The sequence below is a fragment of the Panthera uncia genome, assembly GCF_023721935.1.
Source record: "Panthera uncia isolate 11264 chromosome C1 unlocalized genomic scaffold, Puncia_PCG_1.0 HiC_scaffold_4, whole genome shotgun sequence".
Taxonomy (NCBI): domain Eukaryota; kingdom Metazoa; phylum Chordata; class Mammalia; order Carnivora; family Felidae; genus Panthera; species Panthera uncia.
In genome coordinates, this window is record NW_026057585.1 from 65,344,617 (window position 1) to 65,362,707 (window position 18,091).

General features: G+C 42.7%; 1 protein-coding gene and 1 long non-coding RNA gene across 2 annotated transcripts in view; one reads left to right on the top strand and one right to left on the bottom strand.

The window, feature by feature from the left end:
• Nucleotides 1–9,427, top strand: part of LOC125913474 (uncharacterized) — an 86,992-nt gene extending 77,565 nt beyond the window's left edge. Inside the window, exon 6 of the long non-coding RNA XR_007455038.1 lies at nt 9,280–9,427. This is a non-coding gene — a long non-coding RNA (uncharacterized LOC125913474). The remainder of the gene's footprint in view (nt 1–9,279) is intronic.
• ELAVL4 (ELAV like RNA binding protein 4) overlaps nt 2–18,091 on the bottom strand; it is a 110,541-nt gene continuing 92,451 nt past the window's right edge. Inside the window, exons 4-7 of the mRNA XM_049618602.1 lie at nt 9,335–9,488; nt 7,433–7,658; nt 5,770–5,808; nt 2–2,522 (exon numbers count right to left, since the gene is read on the bottom strand). Of these exons, the coding sequence (XP_049474559.1) occupies nt 2,195–2,522; nt 5,770–5,808; nt 7,433–7,658; nt 9,335–9,488 (747 nt within the window). The 3' untranslated portion in view covers nt 2–2,194. The remainder of the gene's footprint in view (nt 2,523–5,769; nt 5,809–7,432; nt 7,659–9,334; nt 9,489–18,091) is intronic.

Below are 18,091 nucleotides of genomic sequence, written 5' to 3' on the forward strand. Positions count from 1 at the left end.
TTAAAGGAGGAGTCTATGATGCAGCCTTGGTTTTCGTTATCTGTCTACCACTACGACTACTACTACGGTTTGCCTCTTCAGTGTGAAAACAACAGTTCTGTCTACATGCACTTAGTGGGTTCAGCATGGGAAAAAACGCACAAAATAAGCACAAGTTATAAATAACCATAACGTTTTATTACCATTAAGACTAAACTTGTATTGAAAAGATTTTATATAACAAGACAAGAAAAGCAATAGCAAATTTAACTATCAACTAGATTATGCATAGCGAGTAACTGTTTCTATTACCCAGGGAAGAGCATGAACCCTTGTATTTTTTTGTTTTGTTTTTGTTTTAAATATATAACCGTACAAAGCACAAACATACTAAAATGATCAGTGCACTGGACGTGGGAGAATGCTCCCTCAGTCATTTTGTTCCCTTAGCTCTGTTTTTTTTTTCCCCAATCTGAATTACATTAAAATAAAGACCCAGTTGTTTTTATTTTTCTACTGTGCAGTAAGAAAAAATATTCACAACAAACATGACAATATATCAAACAATAGTTCTACACAAGTTACCTTGATACCTCTTTAACTGTCACTTAAATATCATAAGAAAACATTTTAAGACATATACAAACAAAACTAGCCAAGTGTTACAACTTATAATAAATTAACCCAAAGAAAAAATAACTTTATATATATATATTTATATTGTATATACACATACACACACAACAGAATGACACAATAATATGCTTCTTCCCATAGTTTAAGTAAACAAATAAGTAGTCTAGCCAATCTAGCTATATTTGATCTCGGCCATAGGCATCATCACATCGGCGATTAAATAAATAAGTGTTTCAAGCAACATAAACAGTGTTTCAAATGTACCAACACAGCCCAATTCTACCAGCATGGGCTACAAAGTGAATTTGAAAATTCCTTAATGAATTTAAAGCAAATGTATTTTTTGTTTTCCTCTCCTAAACACATTACATTTAACTATGATACTAAGATATGTAAATAATTTCGTAGCACCTACTGCTCAAACTAAGGAAGTTTTAGATCAAAAGGAAAATTAATCTTTTTAATTTTTGTTCTGCTGACATCCCATACTGATGACTTAAAGAAAAACTGTCTTTCAACTCATCTCCTTGCTTTTGGGTTTTGACTGTGGGGAACTGTGGTACCCTGGGTAGAATGAACACTCCTTTCCCCTAGTAATTAATAATTGTTTTTTTATTATTATTACATGCTATGAAAAGATATGAAGATCATCTGTTTATAGCCCATCCTTCAAAAAACAGTCTACGAATCCAGTTTAAAACACACATCTTGATCTCTAAAAAGTTACCAGTGCAGTATGAACGCGACAAAGTTGTCAATTTCCCCTAAATTAGCCAGTCAAAATATTTTTTTCTCAAATCCAGATTCTCTTGTAAAAATTCTTTATATTTTATAAAAATAGATTTTTCTTGAAACCCATTTTCAGCAAAGAGACCACCTCTTTGGCAACAATGTTAATGTTATTAAATTGTTAATGTCATCAGGTATCCCCCTTGCCCCCATCCCCTAACAGAAGACTGTTTTTAGTTCACATGATATAAAAGAAAAAAGGAAAAATAAAAAAATTTGCAAAAGTTTTTTTTTCATTTTTGCAATTTTTATTATTCCTCTTTAATTTGTGTGGGGGGTTTTTACCAATCTGATTGGATCAACTTTTTGACAAAAAAAAATCTTTTTTTTCTTTCTTTGAATCCCATTACTTTGTAAAAATTGTTTTATTTTTATTTTTTTTTTTTGTTTTTTGTTTTTCTTCTTCAAATGAGCGAATGGTCATCTTAAAAAGACCCACCTTCAAGGAAGGTAGTAAAGTTAGCTGGCTGGGTTAAAATCCCTGCACATCGCTATCTATGTATATTATATTCAACAACGACAGCTATGAAAGAACATTCAATGCATCAAAGGTATTTTTTTGTTTTTTTTTTCTTTTTTTTTCTAAGCATTATAAAATCCTTTCCTGGTACACCTCAGGATAATCCAATGTTTTAATACTTAGGCAACACTGGCTTATAAAGTCCATGGTTGAATATAAGCCTCGAAAAGTTTGTTTCTCTCTCTTTTGTGTGTGTGTGTGTGTGTGTGTGTATGTGTGTGTGTGTTGTTCGTATATATTTATATATATATTTTAATAAGGATGGGAAATTCAGGACTTGTGGGCTTTGTTGGTTTTAAAGGAAACTTGCAACACTCGGTCTCCTAGGCGGTACCCGTTGAGGCTGGCAATGGCCATGGCTGCCTCATCATAGTTGGTCATGGTGACAAAGCCAAATCCCTTGCACTTATTGGTGTTGAAGTCGCGGATGACCTTAACGTTGTTCACTGCGCCAAAGGGGCCGAAGAGCTGCCAGAGGACACTCTCGTCGGAATCAGGGGACAGGTTGTAGACAAAGATGCACCAGCCTGTTCCTGTGTGACCAGGGATGTTCATTCCCACAAGGCTTGTCATTCCGTCAATGGTGATTGGGGAGAACCTGGGGGGACAGGCAGAAGGGGGGACTGGTCCAGACATCAGTCTGACCACGGATAACACACAGATGCACAGACACAGACATGGGGCAGAGGGCTGAGTGAGTGTTTGCAGGAGAGTCTTCAAGGTTTAAAAACCAAAATGCAACAACTAATGTCTGTGGCATTTCTTCTGAATGGAATGGCTAAACTGGCTAAGGGACATAAATGCCAAGAGAAAAGCTAGGTCAATTCCTAATAACCATAAGAAACTCCTAGAGCAAGGCTCTACTGTACTTCTACCACAGTATATGGTCATAGGGTATCCCACTCTGACCCTTATCCTCCCTCCCCACAATAGACAGCTCTTGGGGGAGGGGCTCTATTTCATTCATTCTGTTGCTCTACTTATTTATTCACTGAGGCACATGTGGGACTATCACAGACATAGTGACACATAGAAAATAATCAATACTTATTGACTGCATAAGTGAATAACACTGGTGGATATCAAAGCTTGGGAAATTTTTTTTTTAATTTTTAAGGCAGATTAGGGGATGGCCCGAGGAGTTTTCAAGTCTACCATCTTTGCAGTCCCCTGACTTATGGTTGTCAAAGATCTCCTGATATTTTGAGGACAGAGATATGTGACAATGAACAGACATGCCTTGTTATTAACCACATGGGTGGCTCATGTTTCATTTAGCATTTCTTTAAAAGAGTTCAAAAAAAAAAAAAAGCCCAACCAATAATATTAACGACAGATCACTCCTTGATGCTGTATTATCTGGAATTAATTTCTAAGCATCACAGGAGTAAGATTTCAAGTGGTTTGTGCATTTATATAACTTGAATTAGAAAAGCAGGAAACTGTTACTTGCCTATAACTTCTTTTGTATTAGCCTTTGAAATAGGCTATCATGAAAAGATAGTTTTCATGCTATCATGAAAAGAAAAACAACCCTTCAGATTTTATTCACCGTCTGATAAAATATATCCCGTGTGATTCATAATGGATGCATCAGATTATGTTACCAGTGCCTACAGCAGAAAAATATTTGCTAACTTTTTGTTTTATACCAAACATATACAGGGATTTTGTCCATATCCACTGACTAGTGTTTTCGTTTTCATGTGGTTGGGTTTTTTTGGTTTTGTTTTTGTTTTCTGAAAAGGAGGATAGGAGGAGGAAAGGAAGCAAAAACTGGGGACAAGAATGGGGTAAAGTGTTACTTAGGATGTTTTAAAAATAAGCAAATGTTCTTGGAGATTGGAAAGTCCTATGGAAGAATAGTTCTGCACGTAACTAGAATTTAGGTAATCAAGTGGCTGCTGTAGATATGCTAAACATAACTCAATAGGTATTAATTTTGGCATTATTCACTAAGTCAATCTTCCCTCTTGCTAAAAAACAAATAACAAGGGGCACCTGGGTGGCTCAGTCAGTTAAGACTCTGACTCTTGATTTGGTTCAGGTCATGATCTCATGGTTTGTGAGTTTGAGCCCTACATAGGTGCTGTGCTGGCAGTGTGCAGCCTGCTTGGGATTCTCTGTCTCCCTCTCTCTCGTCCCCTCCCCTGCTCTCTCTCTCAAAATAAATAAATACACATTAAAAAAAAACAAGTAACAAGACAAAACCAAAAATCATCACGGTAAGAATTCTTAGAAGGGCAAATGCATGTCTATTATTTGCATTATTTCTGAAGACTGTCTTCTCAACCTTCTCTCCTCCAACTGAGTGAATTGACTCCTCTCAGTTTAAAGGTAGAGAACAGCTATAAGTAATTGTTTTAAGGCCAAAGTCAGGAGCCAGCAAAGAGGTTTCAGGGAGAGTCTCAATTCTAGTTGGGAATGGCTACCTGGAGCACTTTGGTAGGGAGGAGCCTGGATCCAAGCCTGGGCTTAATAGGAAAGGAGAGTGCTCTTATCCACTAGTGACGTGTGCTCTGAGTGGGGAAGCAGAGGGGGTGGCGGCATGCACGCTGCAACTGTGTGCCTTCCCTGGCCTCGTCCGTGCATGAGCATTCCTCTTTCTGTAACTGGTGCCGCCTCACTCAAGTCAGAGGGGAGCAAAGGGCAGAGTGGGAAAAATGCAAAAGTGAGAGTGGGAACAGGCAAGCAGTGTGCTAGACACGTGGAAGTAGTTCAGTTATCCTCACTGGTGCCAGGACTGAGATTCAAGAGGCTGGCGCTCTTGAAGTGAAGTCTGCAGTCAAGTTATTCCCTTTACTGTGTGCAGTTTCCAGAGTCAGGGTACTTACCACGCATGGCCAAGTGGTGAAAGAGCTGCCTCATATGGGGGATGTGACTGGGACTACTAAAGACCACATTGCTTTCCCTGACTGTGGGAAGGGGAATTAAAGTGTGCAGCTCTACTGAGCAGGATGATGAAGATGCTATGTCCCTAGCAGCTCAGTGGAGCTTATCAAAAGCACATATGGGAATCTCATGGACACAGTGACATAACGCACTCAACTTCCTGAGATTCAGCTTTCAGACTAGGTCTGGATCACTCTTGTGACTGCATTCAGAGAGCCCCCACAAACCTCGATTCTATTTGAACCCCCAACCCCACAGAAAGGCTTTAAATGAAAGAAACTGCAAGTGTAAAACATATATACATGTATAAAACCAAGGGAGGATTTATAATAACTGTTAAAACCTGTAACAAAAGAAACTCCTGGTTGAGGTGCACACAGATACACTTCATTCTCAGGCTGTACCCTGAAATGCACACTGAGCTGGGGGTGGGAGTCAGCAGGTCCTCCACAAGTTTATTCATGCTTTGGCCAGAGCTGGTAGTCCAAAATCTAATTTTTCCACTGACAATCATAAGATTGTCAACCGTGATTAGCAAAGTGTTCTAATTTTGATTTGCTGGAATCTGCCCTCTTAACTGAATCTTGGCATTGCTAATGCAAAACAGTTGCTCTGCAAGTTTGCAAAGTCAGCTGGCAAAGACTAGGAGCCTTCTCCCTTGGGGGAGCCGTCTAGAGAACCAGATTATCAAGGGCTTGGTAGCTGTGGCACCTGAACCATAGGAGAAGCCCACCTGCAAATAAAAGAAAAAGTGAAACACACAAACACGCTTTGTGTGCCCTAAAAGAAACAAAACCAACTGAAGTCTGAAATTAAAATTAAGAATTTGACATGCTGGTGGAGGAAAAAGGAAGAATTAAAAAAAAAAAGTAAAGTTAGTGAATTAAAAAAAAAATTTCTAGCCCCAGTCTGTGCCAACACGGACATCTGGCAATCTGTGGAGTTTTAATTACCTCTTTACGCCATAGGCCATATTAAGCAAATTGTCCAGCCTGCAAAGAGAAGGAGGGTCTCTGGGTTAATGCCTCACAGATGGCAAGATCGCTCAATGGAACTATTAATAAGAATGCTCCATTTTCAAAGAAGAAAAGCTTGACAACTTTCCCCAATGCTTAGAAGTCTATCCACTGGTCGTTTCCCCCTTTTCTGCCTCCAACTATGAGTAATCCACGTTCAGGTCAATGCTGGAGTTTAAAGCAAGTGTCTAATGAAGCTCCCTTTCTTTCAAGGTCTGAATTAATCCCACTCACCCCTCCTCTCAGAACATTTGTGTGGATTTCATTTTATATTGTGTGTGAGACCGTTAAAAGGGGGCAGCTTCTTAAGTTGTTCACCTTTTATTACAATTCACCTTTTACTGCAATTAAACTTGTGAATAAAAGGAATACACGTGCATGCACAAGGCATTATCAGAATAGATCTTTTCTCTTAATCTAGCTACATTAACTAAATCTTCTTACCACACACATTTTTTTGAGGGGGAAGGAGGAGCTTGGGGTTAAGATTTTTTACAATGAGCTGACTGTTTGCAACCTGAAAGCTCCTCCCAGCAAACTGCCATTATGTTATAATCTCCGTCATGGTCAGTATTTTACTTGGGGACAAGCTATTCACACCATGGGGCAGTAGTAACCATAGTTTCCACCATTAGAAGCCTGCTGGAAAGGCTTTTTACATAAATACTGCATGTGCTCTCACACAAAATAAAAATTAGATGACTTGGACTCCTCATGAAATCATTAACCATTTCAAATTCCCAGGGCATGGGAGGACACTGCTAAGGCTGATTTTCTCCTCATCATGGCCAGATGGAAGGGCCTACTACCTTCCCATGTGATGTGTGAAAAGGAGAAAAACCCTTTCATTAAAAGGAAGTTGGGGCATGGGTGGAATAAAATCATTATTTAGAATTATTACGAGTAGGTCAAGAATATTCTTAACTCTTGCACAATAAAGGCAGTCAAGGTAAGACTGCCTTCATGGAGTGAAACCTGCCTTTCAGAAATGTCCCAGGAGAAGGGAAGTGCCCCCATTGCACTGGGAGGGTTTGGTACCTCAAGGAAACACTAATAAGTCTTAGACAAAATCTTCCTTCTTGTCCCAGAATCTACTGACTTAACAGTCAGAGTGCAGTTAACACAAAAGAGAGTACCTGTCCCTTCCCCAACCCAACGGAGTTACCTGTAGAAGAAAGAGGAGGACAGGCCAAACAACCCATCATCTGTCTCCTGGCCTACACTTTTCTTTGACTTTGTTAAAAGCCACTCCCTCTGCCTTAAGTCTAAGCTACTGAATGTGGTCACTTATTTGTGATTTAACTTGTTGAAACAGAACACCTTCTTGTTTGATGAAATGTAGACATTTTGTTTTAATCCAAGAATCTGAAGTTTAACCACAGCCACAGTCGTAAGTTGAAAGGGGGCTTGGAAGAGCATCTGGTCGGACCATCCCATTTAACAGTAGTGGAAACTGAGGTTCAGTAGGGAGCTTCACACAGTGATTCCTGGGGACAGAGGTTCTTATGCTTGTCCCATCTTTCTGGGATGTGGGTTTCCCTGGCCCCCACCCAGCTCTGTACATGTGGAGCAGCGTTCTTTCCCCCATGGGTGTGCCTACCTGAATCTCTGGGCCTGGTGGTGAAGCGGGCCAGGGTAGCGCCGATTGGGAGACTGGTAGAGCTGGGAGAGCAGGGCCTGGCTGGACTTCTGGCTGGGGTTGTTGGCAAACTTCACAGTAATCGGTTCTGTAGCACCGCTGGGCTTCTGGCCATTCAGCCCTTTGATGGCTTCTTCTGCCTCGATTCTCTTATCAAACCGAATGAATCCCACCCCTCTGGACACTCCTAGGGAAAGAGAAAGAGCCTTCATAAAGAGTGAACAAATCACACTGGTAAATATCTCTGAGAAGAGATGGGCTGGGCCCCATGGACCTCCAGTGGGGAGTGGCCCCACTTGTGGGGCCAGGGCTGAGTATCCCAGAATCTCTCTCACCCATCAAAATGCATCTGCCTGCATTTCTGCCATCATGGCTCTGGGCAGGTGCTTCCCACCCACAGAACACAGGCACCTCTCACATCTGTCCATTCCAGCCTCTACACCAGATTGCTCAGTTCTCGTCTCCTTCTAGTTGCTCTAACCCATCACCCACTGTCCAGTTTCTAGTTCTGCAATGTGCCCTCTGCACCTAGCAACCATGTAATCTATTTGACAAGCAAACTCTGACCACATTACACCCCTTCAAAGCATCTTTTACACATTTTTTGTAACTTTTCAATTCTTTACTTTGTGCGTGGTACCTGTTCCTCACTGCCTCCCACTCCACATACGGAATAACAAACAAAACCCACAAAAAATCCTCCCATGGCTCTATGTTGCATACAGATGAAGTTAGACTTTCTTAGCATGGCATTTAGTGCTCCTGATGATGTGGTCCCAAATCCCCTGTTGAGTCTCATGCCAGCCATACTGAACCACCACATATTCCTTGAACAGGCTGTGTTCTTCCTTGACTCCATGCCTTATGACATGTCCTATCCACCTATTCTACAGGACACATCATGTCCACCTAGAATTTTCTGTCCCTCTTTGTGCCAGATAACCTCAATCCATCCTCCAAAACCCTGCTCAAATGTCACCTCCTTGATGTAGCCTTCACAGCAACCTCCCCCCGCCCAGGCACAGCACACCTTCTCCTGAGCCCCCGTAGTACACTGGACAGCCCCCAGCAAGTGCTCATCATAATGGAGTCCTGCAAGGACAGAACTGTGCCTCCTTCATCTCCGGCCCCCAGTGTCCCTCTGTAGTGTCTGGGGCAGAGCTGGCTTCAGTAAGGGTCTATTGCAGGAGTCGAATGAGCAACACACGCTGAACTGCTCTCAGGGGGTGTTTTAAAATGGGATCAAATGGAGAGTAGGTAAAAACATTTTGTCAATAAAAATGCAACCCAGGGTACCTTACATTTCTTACTGAGAGGTGGTAGATGCCTTTCTTTATTATGGACAAAGTACCACAGTACCAGGTCCTGGGTTCATGTCCCTGCACTGCCACTAACTAGCTGGGCAGAAGTCAGATCCCCCACTTAAGACCTCTCTTTTTTCACGTGTGAAATGAGGCAGCATGCGGTTCCCTCTAGCTCTATAATGATATCATTGGAGCCGGAGCTCTAACACAGGTTCTTTTCACATACAAAAGTAATGTTACTTGGTTAAGGGTTGAAAGAGACTTTGAAGGTCATTCAGTCCCACTCACAACCTGATGCCCGAATCCTCTTTATAGCCCTGCCAAGTAGTTTAGCTGCTGCTGGAACAGTTCCCATGATGGGAGATCTACCTCCTAAGATGGCCCATTTTAAATGTGGGCATTTGATTGATAAGAAATCTTTCTCTTATGTCAAAAATCTGTCTGCACATGATCCATACCCTTTACCCTAAGTAACCATTATCTCTCTGCTCCTATGGGTCACAGGGCACTGGTTGTGGCATTGAGACACAAGGAAAGAAATGACAAAGAAACACTTAACCTGTGACTTGATCAACCAGGATTCGAGAGGTGATGATACGGCCATATTGCGAGAAAAGCTGCTCCAGTTCCTTCTGGGTCATGGTTTTGGGAAGGCCGCTAACGTAGAGGTTAGCATCCCTGATTGAGGCAGAGCTCGGACGGGCATATGAGACCTAGGAAAAGGCAAGAGGAGCTAAATCCATTACAGGCAACACCCTCTGAGTAGAGACTGAGTCAACAACTGAGATGACAGCCCCTTGTCTATCATTCGAACTCATGGTGTCCTTTAAATATCTCAGTAGTTCAGATTCTTAGCTACTCTTGTAATCGTAATACGAATCCTGAGAACGGCAACAGAGGAACAAAAGGAGAGGTGACGATAACTTAAAACAAATGCACAGATAAGGGTCTCTAAGTGCAGAACAAAATAGCTACTGTATGGCAGCTGTTAAATGCAGAACGACCCACGCATGGAGCTCTGAAGATTTACCTCCTGGATGTGGGTGTATAGATGATTTACTGTATCTAACACATAATAATCTTTGAATAAACCAAAAAAAAAAAAACCTCCATGAAATTCTGCTCTGCAGATTTCTCTCCTTGCCACCCTCCCCACCCCCAAGCCCTTCGTCTTCAACACATTAAAGCGATCGGGTTCTCTGCAAGATTTTTTATGTCCCATCCTCTGTGTTGCTCCTATCTGCTCCCACAAGGTCTGCTCTCGCTGAATGACAAAGTGCAATGAAATGGGGCTTCATGAACATCTGCTTGTGAAACTGGATACATGACCTTGTCATAACATCTGCAAGAACCGGGTACCTTCTAACGTGGAGGAAGAGCAGACAAAACTACAATCAAGGAAAGGAGAGCAGAGGGGAAAGGAGGGAGGGAGAGGGCAGTGGAAGAAGGAAGCGAGCCTCACGGATGGTTATAATAAGTTCGACTTTGTAAATTTGTCCTCCCAGATCTCTCAACTGCTTTTTTTCCCCCAAAAAGCTAACACAGAAGTGTAAACAGATCTGAAATTCCATCTGCAAGAAGCCAAATCTGTAGCAGTACACATAAGCAAAGCAAACCCCAGCAGTCATTAATTTTAGACTTTCATTTACTTATTTATTTATTTTTTAAGAAAACAACATCAGACATTTGAAATATAATTTACAGCTAGTCTAACAAAAGCACTTTCCTGCTAAAGCTATTTCTGGGGCGGTTATGGCTCAGAATAGATGATGAAAACAGTCATTTCAGAGCACATCTGACAATGTTGGACAGGAAGGGACCTATATGCCTTAGCATTTTTCAGTTAGGAGTCTTATTTAATCCATATATCCAATTTACAAGATCTGCTAAGACTCTGGGGGTGAGTGTGCATGTGCATGCATGTGTGTGTGTGTGTGTGTGGTACACACACAAAAGCATGCGTACAAAAGAAATTGTACATGTTAAATTGGACCCTTGGCATCAAGAACTAAAGCTCCAGCAGTGGAGGAGACCTTGCTTCTGAGAAAGGGTCTGGCAGTGTACCTAGCAAAGAGGAATGAAGGATGAGCAGACCCCCTCGCCCTTGGCACTCTCTCCCTTTCCATGACAGAGATGCCGAGTCCCTTTATGGGTTCCACACCTAAAAATAGATGTTGACTCAACAGATAAAATGATGTGAGTGACTAATCTGCCTCGTTGGTCTCCTCCTGCTGATGGAGCAAGGCAGACTGTCTGCAGTATCTACCTCTTCTAGAAACTCAGGGGGTGGCCTCTGTAGGCTCTTTTCCAGCACAGGGCTGACAGGCAAAGGGACCTTTACATGGAGTCCCTGGGGAGTGGGAGCTGAAGGACCAAGAATCTCATGTGACTGGACAGAGCATCACTCCACACAAGGCTCTCCTACCCCCATTCTTTACAGAACAAAGTCCTTCAGATTATAATCTAGCAGAAGTATGTTTTAGACATGAGGAGGGAGTGGTAGGGACAAGGAAAGAAAAACAAGTAGTGATATGTTCATGGTAATGAGAGTTACCCCTGTCTAATCCCTGCCAATTATTGACAAATTAATAACCTGTATGACATTTGTGCTCCCCCAAAACATACCCTCCTACTTCTATGTCTTACAAGGAAAAATTTCCCACCTACTTTTTCAGGCCCTGATCCTATTTTTCTTTAAGGCCCAGATCCAATGCCATCTTCTCTAGACAGCTTTCCCTGATCTTACCTCCTCCTAAAAAGCCCCCTAGCAGTGTTCTTTAGTGAACCATACCCATGATACTTAACCCATTCTGACCTTGATTTACCATCCCTCTGTCTAGACTGCTGATCTCCTTGAGGTCATGGTTGTGTGTGTGTGTGTGTGTGTGTGTAGGGGTGGTGTATCTTATTCACCTTAGTGGTTCTAGCTCCCAGCACAGAGCCTTATACCTGCAGAATGCTAAGCATCTAGTGAAAGAATAAATGAATATATCCACAGAACAAAATGAATGATGTAGGAATTAATGACTCTGGAGTTAACTGCAGCTTGGATTCCTCTACTTAGGGGGATCACCAAGAGTTAAGCGTCCAGAAGCATAGCTGTGTTTCCCTACTAAGCTAAGAGCTAAGGGGAAGGTTTCCCATTTCCCAGTGTCTGAGGTTGGAAGGACTGAAAGAAGACTGTTCCAGAAGTAGACGCCACGTAGAGGCTTTCTCTTAGCAAACACTTCCCGAGGACCTACTATGAACCAGACACAGTGCTGTGTGCTGGGGATGCACAACAAGAAAGAACACGGAGTGGTCTCTTGCCCTAAAGGATTTCCAAGTCCAATGGGGACAATATACAACATACAGAAGGTACCCAATAAACATGAGTTGAATGGAAGAATGGTACACAATATGGACCAATTATCACAATGCTGTAAGATGTATGCTATTCTAGGGTTGTATAGCTGGGACTAGAACACAGTGAAGCGGAGGGTTTAGTTAAGGGTTATAAGGGCCAGAAAGAAGACAGAGCTGAGATGGGTGTGTGGTGGGGTCAGGGCATGGCGGCCTAATGATAGCCCTCCTCTGGTGTGAGGACAAATAAGACGATGAAGGTCAATGGCTTAGTGCAATGCCTGTTGGACACTCAATAAATGCACAATGGATAATAATGACCTTGATACCCAATGGTCTGGGCAGCCAGAGCTGGGGTAGAGAGGGGAGCAGGCTTAGGACATACCTGCTGGGGAAAAGGGGTGGACATTGGAAAGTAAATGACAGAACCAAAACCATTTCCTCAAAGGATGATTCTGATGGAGGCAGAATCTTACCCAGGCAGAATTTCTGCCACAGAGCAGTTAACAAGTGCCAAAGGTGAACAGCAGCACCTTGATAATTCACCAAACCCAACTCTTGCTTACTTTTTCTCCTCCATTTGAAAAACTTAAGTCTCTTGTTATCTTAGTCTTCCGTCCGGGAAATCTGTAGAAGTAGGTATGGGCAAAAATGACACAAAAAGGATCTCCCTACATTTAATATCCAAATGCTGATTCCTGGTATTTGTACTTTTCAAGTGTCCTCATACATTTATGAAATCCTAACTGAGTGACTATAGGGGTCAGGTCCTTTGTTAGGCTGAAACATTTCTCAAAAATTATCTATTTCTAGCCCCTGCAGACAGCCAGCCATTGCTGGTGTGTTAACCCCACTAAACTAGTGGCCTAGAGCCCAGGGCTTCCAATGTTAAAGGCAGTGCCCTAGAGAATCCCATGCCTCAGTCCCTCAGGATCCTGCTCACTCCATTCATCCAGAACCTTTGAAGACAAGACTGGCATTTCTAGGCTGGCACTGATCTTGCTCTGGAGCTCAGAAAGAGCTGGGAATACAGAGGCCACTCCTCTAGCTCTGGGTTAGGATGGCCCAGAGGCAGGTGACTTTACAAATGACCTTGATAAAAGATTTGCAGTGCCTCCAAACTCCCCATCCCTGCAGGCTTACAGTAACCCTGACCCACTGCAAGAGTAACAGTACAGTGTGGAGTTTACAGCCCTGACTGTGAGCTGGCTCCCAAACTCACTAGCTATGTGACCTTGGGCAAGTAATTTGATCTTGATAAATCTCAGTTTCTCTACTGGTATAAAGGGGGACAATTTTCCTTTGATGGGTTATTATAAAGAAGTAAGATAATAGATTTAACAGGGGTAGCACATTCCTAGAATTTAGTAGATATTTAGTAAATGTTATTATATTTACTACAGATGAGTACTACAGGCTTTTGTGGGCAGTGTGGGACTCTAGCACCCACTGGGACACACCTTTCAATTTTACCACACAAGCAAATATCTGGGATACCACCAGTGAACACCTATAGAGGCACCACTTTCCTCCTGTCAGCCTGGTGGGGTCTGGGTGATCTGTTACCACTTCACTGCCATGAATTTCCTCTAGCACATTTCTACAGATTCCACTGTACTTTCCATATCCACAAAGTAAAGTACTTCCCAATTTCCAATGTGACTTCACAAGTCTGCTGTCAGTGATTCTCATCAAGGTGGTGCAGCAGCATTATCATTCATCACAGATGGGGCAGCAGGACCCCCGCTGGGGGCTGCCCCTCCCACACAGCACTCTCCTCGCAGGTTCCTTCACCTGTTCACAGCCATGGGGGTTGGCCTGGGCAGGGATGGGGGAACAGCATGGCCTTGGGTAAAACGTTTCCTGAATCCTCTGGCAATACCTTGCCCCTTGTCTAACCTGCTATGGTACAGAAAAGGGAGAGGACTTGGAAAACGTGATAAAGGCTTGGTTTAGGGTGCTGGGAGTCTGGTAAGGTAAGAAAAGGCATCCTTCTCTGCTTTCGAAAGGTGCTCCTTTAATAAATACTGGCATTAGAAGATGTGAGTTCATTTGTTCCTCTCATTTCTGAACACTTCCTGTCTGCCGAGCTGTGCTGGGTGCCTGGTGCTTCAAGCACTCCGAGGTCCAGTGAGGAAGGGAGCAGATAAATGAAGAGTGCAGTTCAGAGGGCTGTTCCTGGCAAGGGGTTACTCATCTCCCACTTCCAGTGTTAGCTTCCATGTGGAGGGAGCCCCCTGGGGTAGCAGTCTAGGCTTCTTGGTACCCCCTCACCTCTCTTCTCCAGGGGAAGTACAGTGACCATTCTGAACAAGCTTCAATACTGGCAATAGGCACCAGGAGCCTCAGCCACTGTGTACTTCTTCCCTTCTGGCAGCCAGATACCAGCTGGAAGCACACTTTCTGTTCCAGGATCTGTTCGATGAGAGCAGGAGGCCTGTGGGGTCCAAAGCCCCTGTAACATGGTATGTCAGTCTGTCAAAGTGTGGGGTTATGTGTTAGGAAGTCCACTGTGTTCAGGAAATCCATCCGGGACATAATCTGTATTAAAGGTGACCTTAGGATTCAATATGCTTTTCTCTTTTGTATTATCTCTCACCTGATTTACAGTGGTTTTACAGGATATGGAAAACAAGAGCATCACTTGTTAGGTCCCTTTAAATCATAATAAGGATCTCTATCATTGACTGGATATCTCCATGAGCTAGGCATTCTATTCACAAAACTGCTAATCTCTACAACTGTGGTTCATGGTAAGTGGAAATAAAGGTGACAGGTGCCATTGGTGATACCAGCAGCAAGCACTATCCTTGAAATCTGCTTCACAGAAACTTGGTGCTGGACGTGGCCTGAAAAGTTCTGGCTGAGATCTCAGACAGCTGGCCACCCACCTTATACATTACATAGGAAGCTCACTATTTCATGAGGTGCTCTGCCCCATCACTGGCCATCACTGACTATTGGTAAGTTCATCCTTCAACTGTGTTCAAACCTGTCTCTTCTATAGTTTCCATCCTCCTCCTATTTCTATTCTAGCTCCACACACTAGGAACATCCTTCCTGTTCTCATTGCCTCTTATCCTGTGGGTTTCTCTCACTGATAGGTGCAAGTTAGAGCATCAGGAAACTTTATTTTGAGACAGGCCTTTGTTCCAAGGAAGTTCTTGTTTATGTTACTTTAACTGACACTGAGCATCTATTCTGGAATGGAAAAGAGAAAATGGTTAAGAGCAAGGGGCTTTGGGGCTAGAAAGATATGAATTTAAATCCTGACCATTTCCTAGTTGTGTAAGCTTGGGGCAAGTCACTTAACTTTCTGAGTTATATCACTTGAATAACATAGCTTAGAAGCTTTCTAACAGAGTTCTTGGAGCATTAAACAAGCTAATACATATAAGATTTCTAGGCACTATGCCTGGCACATAGGAACTGCTCAATAAACAGCTCTGATATAATTGCTATGGCCTTATGTGAAACACTGGTTGGTACAGAGATGAAAACAGCCATCCTTGACATGTAAGACTATTAGTCTAGCAGAGGAGACACACACAGAGACCAGTCATTTCAAAAGATCAAGCTGCAGATTTTCCCCAATCTGTTGTAACACCCTACTCTCTGAGTGAGCATAAACTCCCCAGAGCACATAGATCCCTGGGGGATATTCATCCCAAAGAGACCAGGAGAATGGCAGCTGAGAACAGTCTCTGGTGCTGCCAGGTCCTTCTAGGAGCAAACCCTTGCAGGTACCTCTGATTCCCACCTCCAGGAGCAGGGAGAGAAGAAAGAAGCCAGCTGGCTCCTAGAAACAACAGCTTTGATTGTGAGGATCGGCTTTCCCTGTATCTGTGGCTGCAGCCCTGCCCACAGGCAGAACAGGTGTCTGCTTATGTGGCCCCACTCCTCATACTTCCCCCACCTGTCACCTGATACATGATATTCTTTTATCAGGGGCAAGACCTGATGGTAATGTTTCTAATGAGCTCTGATTGTGCCACTTCTCCCTGCCCAAAGCCTTCAATGGTTCTCCAACACCTTGTGATGGATGTTCAAATCCCTCATTTGAGCATTCAATGCCCTCTGAGATCTGGACCAACTTCTCAATTCCTGCTAACTCTCCATGTACTCTATGCCTCAGTTCAAATTTAAAAAAGGTCAGTTTTCAGAATATGCGCTTAAAGTTTCCACTTCCTTATCTTTGTTCTTGCTATCTGTTCATCATGATGTCAAAATGAACTCCTGCTCATCCCTACAGACCTGGTCTGAATGCTATCTCTTCTCTGAGGCCCAGGCACAAATGACTGCTATCTCCTTAAACTCTATAGATGATATACATTTCAACAGCAGCAGCTATCACTGTGTCTCCCATTGTGGAGTTTAAGAGTATCCAAGAATATCAAGAGAGTGTCTGGCATACAGTAGGCAGGATAAATATTTCTATGGTGTGGTGATATATTCATATGCCTACAACTTTAACAAAGTCCATTAAATTCCAAAGAAGCTTACTTAGTACAAGGATATTTCTGTCCATCTAGTGGCCTCCAGAAGGTAGAGATATGCTAAAGGTTTCATGGCCTGGTTAGTGGAAGAGCTGGTCTCAGACTCAGAGCTGAAGACACTCAGTCTTCTCACTAAACTGCAAATCCTGATTCTTGCTATATGAAAGATTGATAAGATTACTGTAGCCACCTGGGAGCTCCATAATACTTCCTACCATACAAAGCCTCTATATGTGCTGCCTGAGGCTTAGTAAGGCTCAGACTCTTTCTTTATTTTTTTATGCATCTTTGAAGCATGTACATCTTTGAAACATGCAGATGGGAAAAAGTCTTCTCCTGTCATGTAATTTTCACCTTAGGGATAACCCTATTCACTTTTGTCATCATTCTGGGAAGCATTACTTGAGTACCCCACTATAAGCCATGATTACCCATGAGATATTATTCGTTCCATTTTCTAGATGACTAACTCTGGTTCAGTGAGATCAAGTACTTGTCCAAGGTCACATAGCCAAACTAAGACAAAGCTGGATATGACTCCAAGCTCTGGGATCTTTCCACTATACCAGGCTAACGTGGACAGTGAAATAAAAGCTGTGTGCTTGGCACAAACTGCTGCTTTCTCTGGAAAGTTATCAAGCTGACAAGATCACACTATAATATTTTATTAGACTGTTGCAGCTGGAAGGAACCATTCTGCAGATGAGGAAATGCATCCAGAGAAATAAAGTTAAGTTGCCCAAGGTCATTCTGGGAGTTTTTGACAGAGCTGGGACTTGACCGACTCTTCATCTTAACTCAGAGCTCTTTTGAATGGACAACAAAGGGGAAGGGAAGAGGGATTGGCTCTATGATCTTTGACAGACGAGCTGATTTTCTCTGGGGCTTCATGATAGCCATAGAGAAGAGATTCCTTATTCCCCACGGCCACTGATGTTCTAGGCCAGCGCTGTCTAATCAAACCTAGGATCATGAAAATGTGTTGCTTGATATGGTGGCCACTAACTACATGTGACTACAGAGCACTTCAAATGTACCTGGTATGACTGAGGAACTGAACTTTTCATTTGACTTAATTTTAATTAATTTAAACTCAAATTTAAATAGCCATGTGTGGCTACTATACTGATAGAAGAGTTGAAGTCCAGGAACCACAAAAATTCAGAATCTCAGAGCTCAAAGGGACCTTTACATCAGACTCTAGTTTGGTATAGGAATCTCTTCTACATCATCCCTGATGACTCCATTTGAATGTCTCTAACAGAGAGTCACTACTATCCAAGACAAATGTTCTACCCTGATAGCTGCACAGGGTCTCTTCCTAGATTCTTGAAATATAGGATTGAGTTTCAGAATCACTGCAGACTTCTTTTCCCTTAGAGAACAGAAACCAACCACTGTGGGTGAATCTGAGTATGGCATCATCTTTGCCATCTTCCTCATTTGCCTCTGGACAACCCTTAGAATGTCAGGTCTCT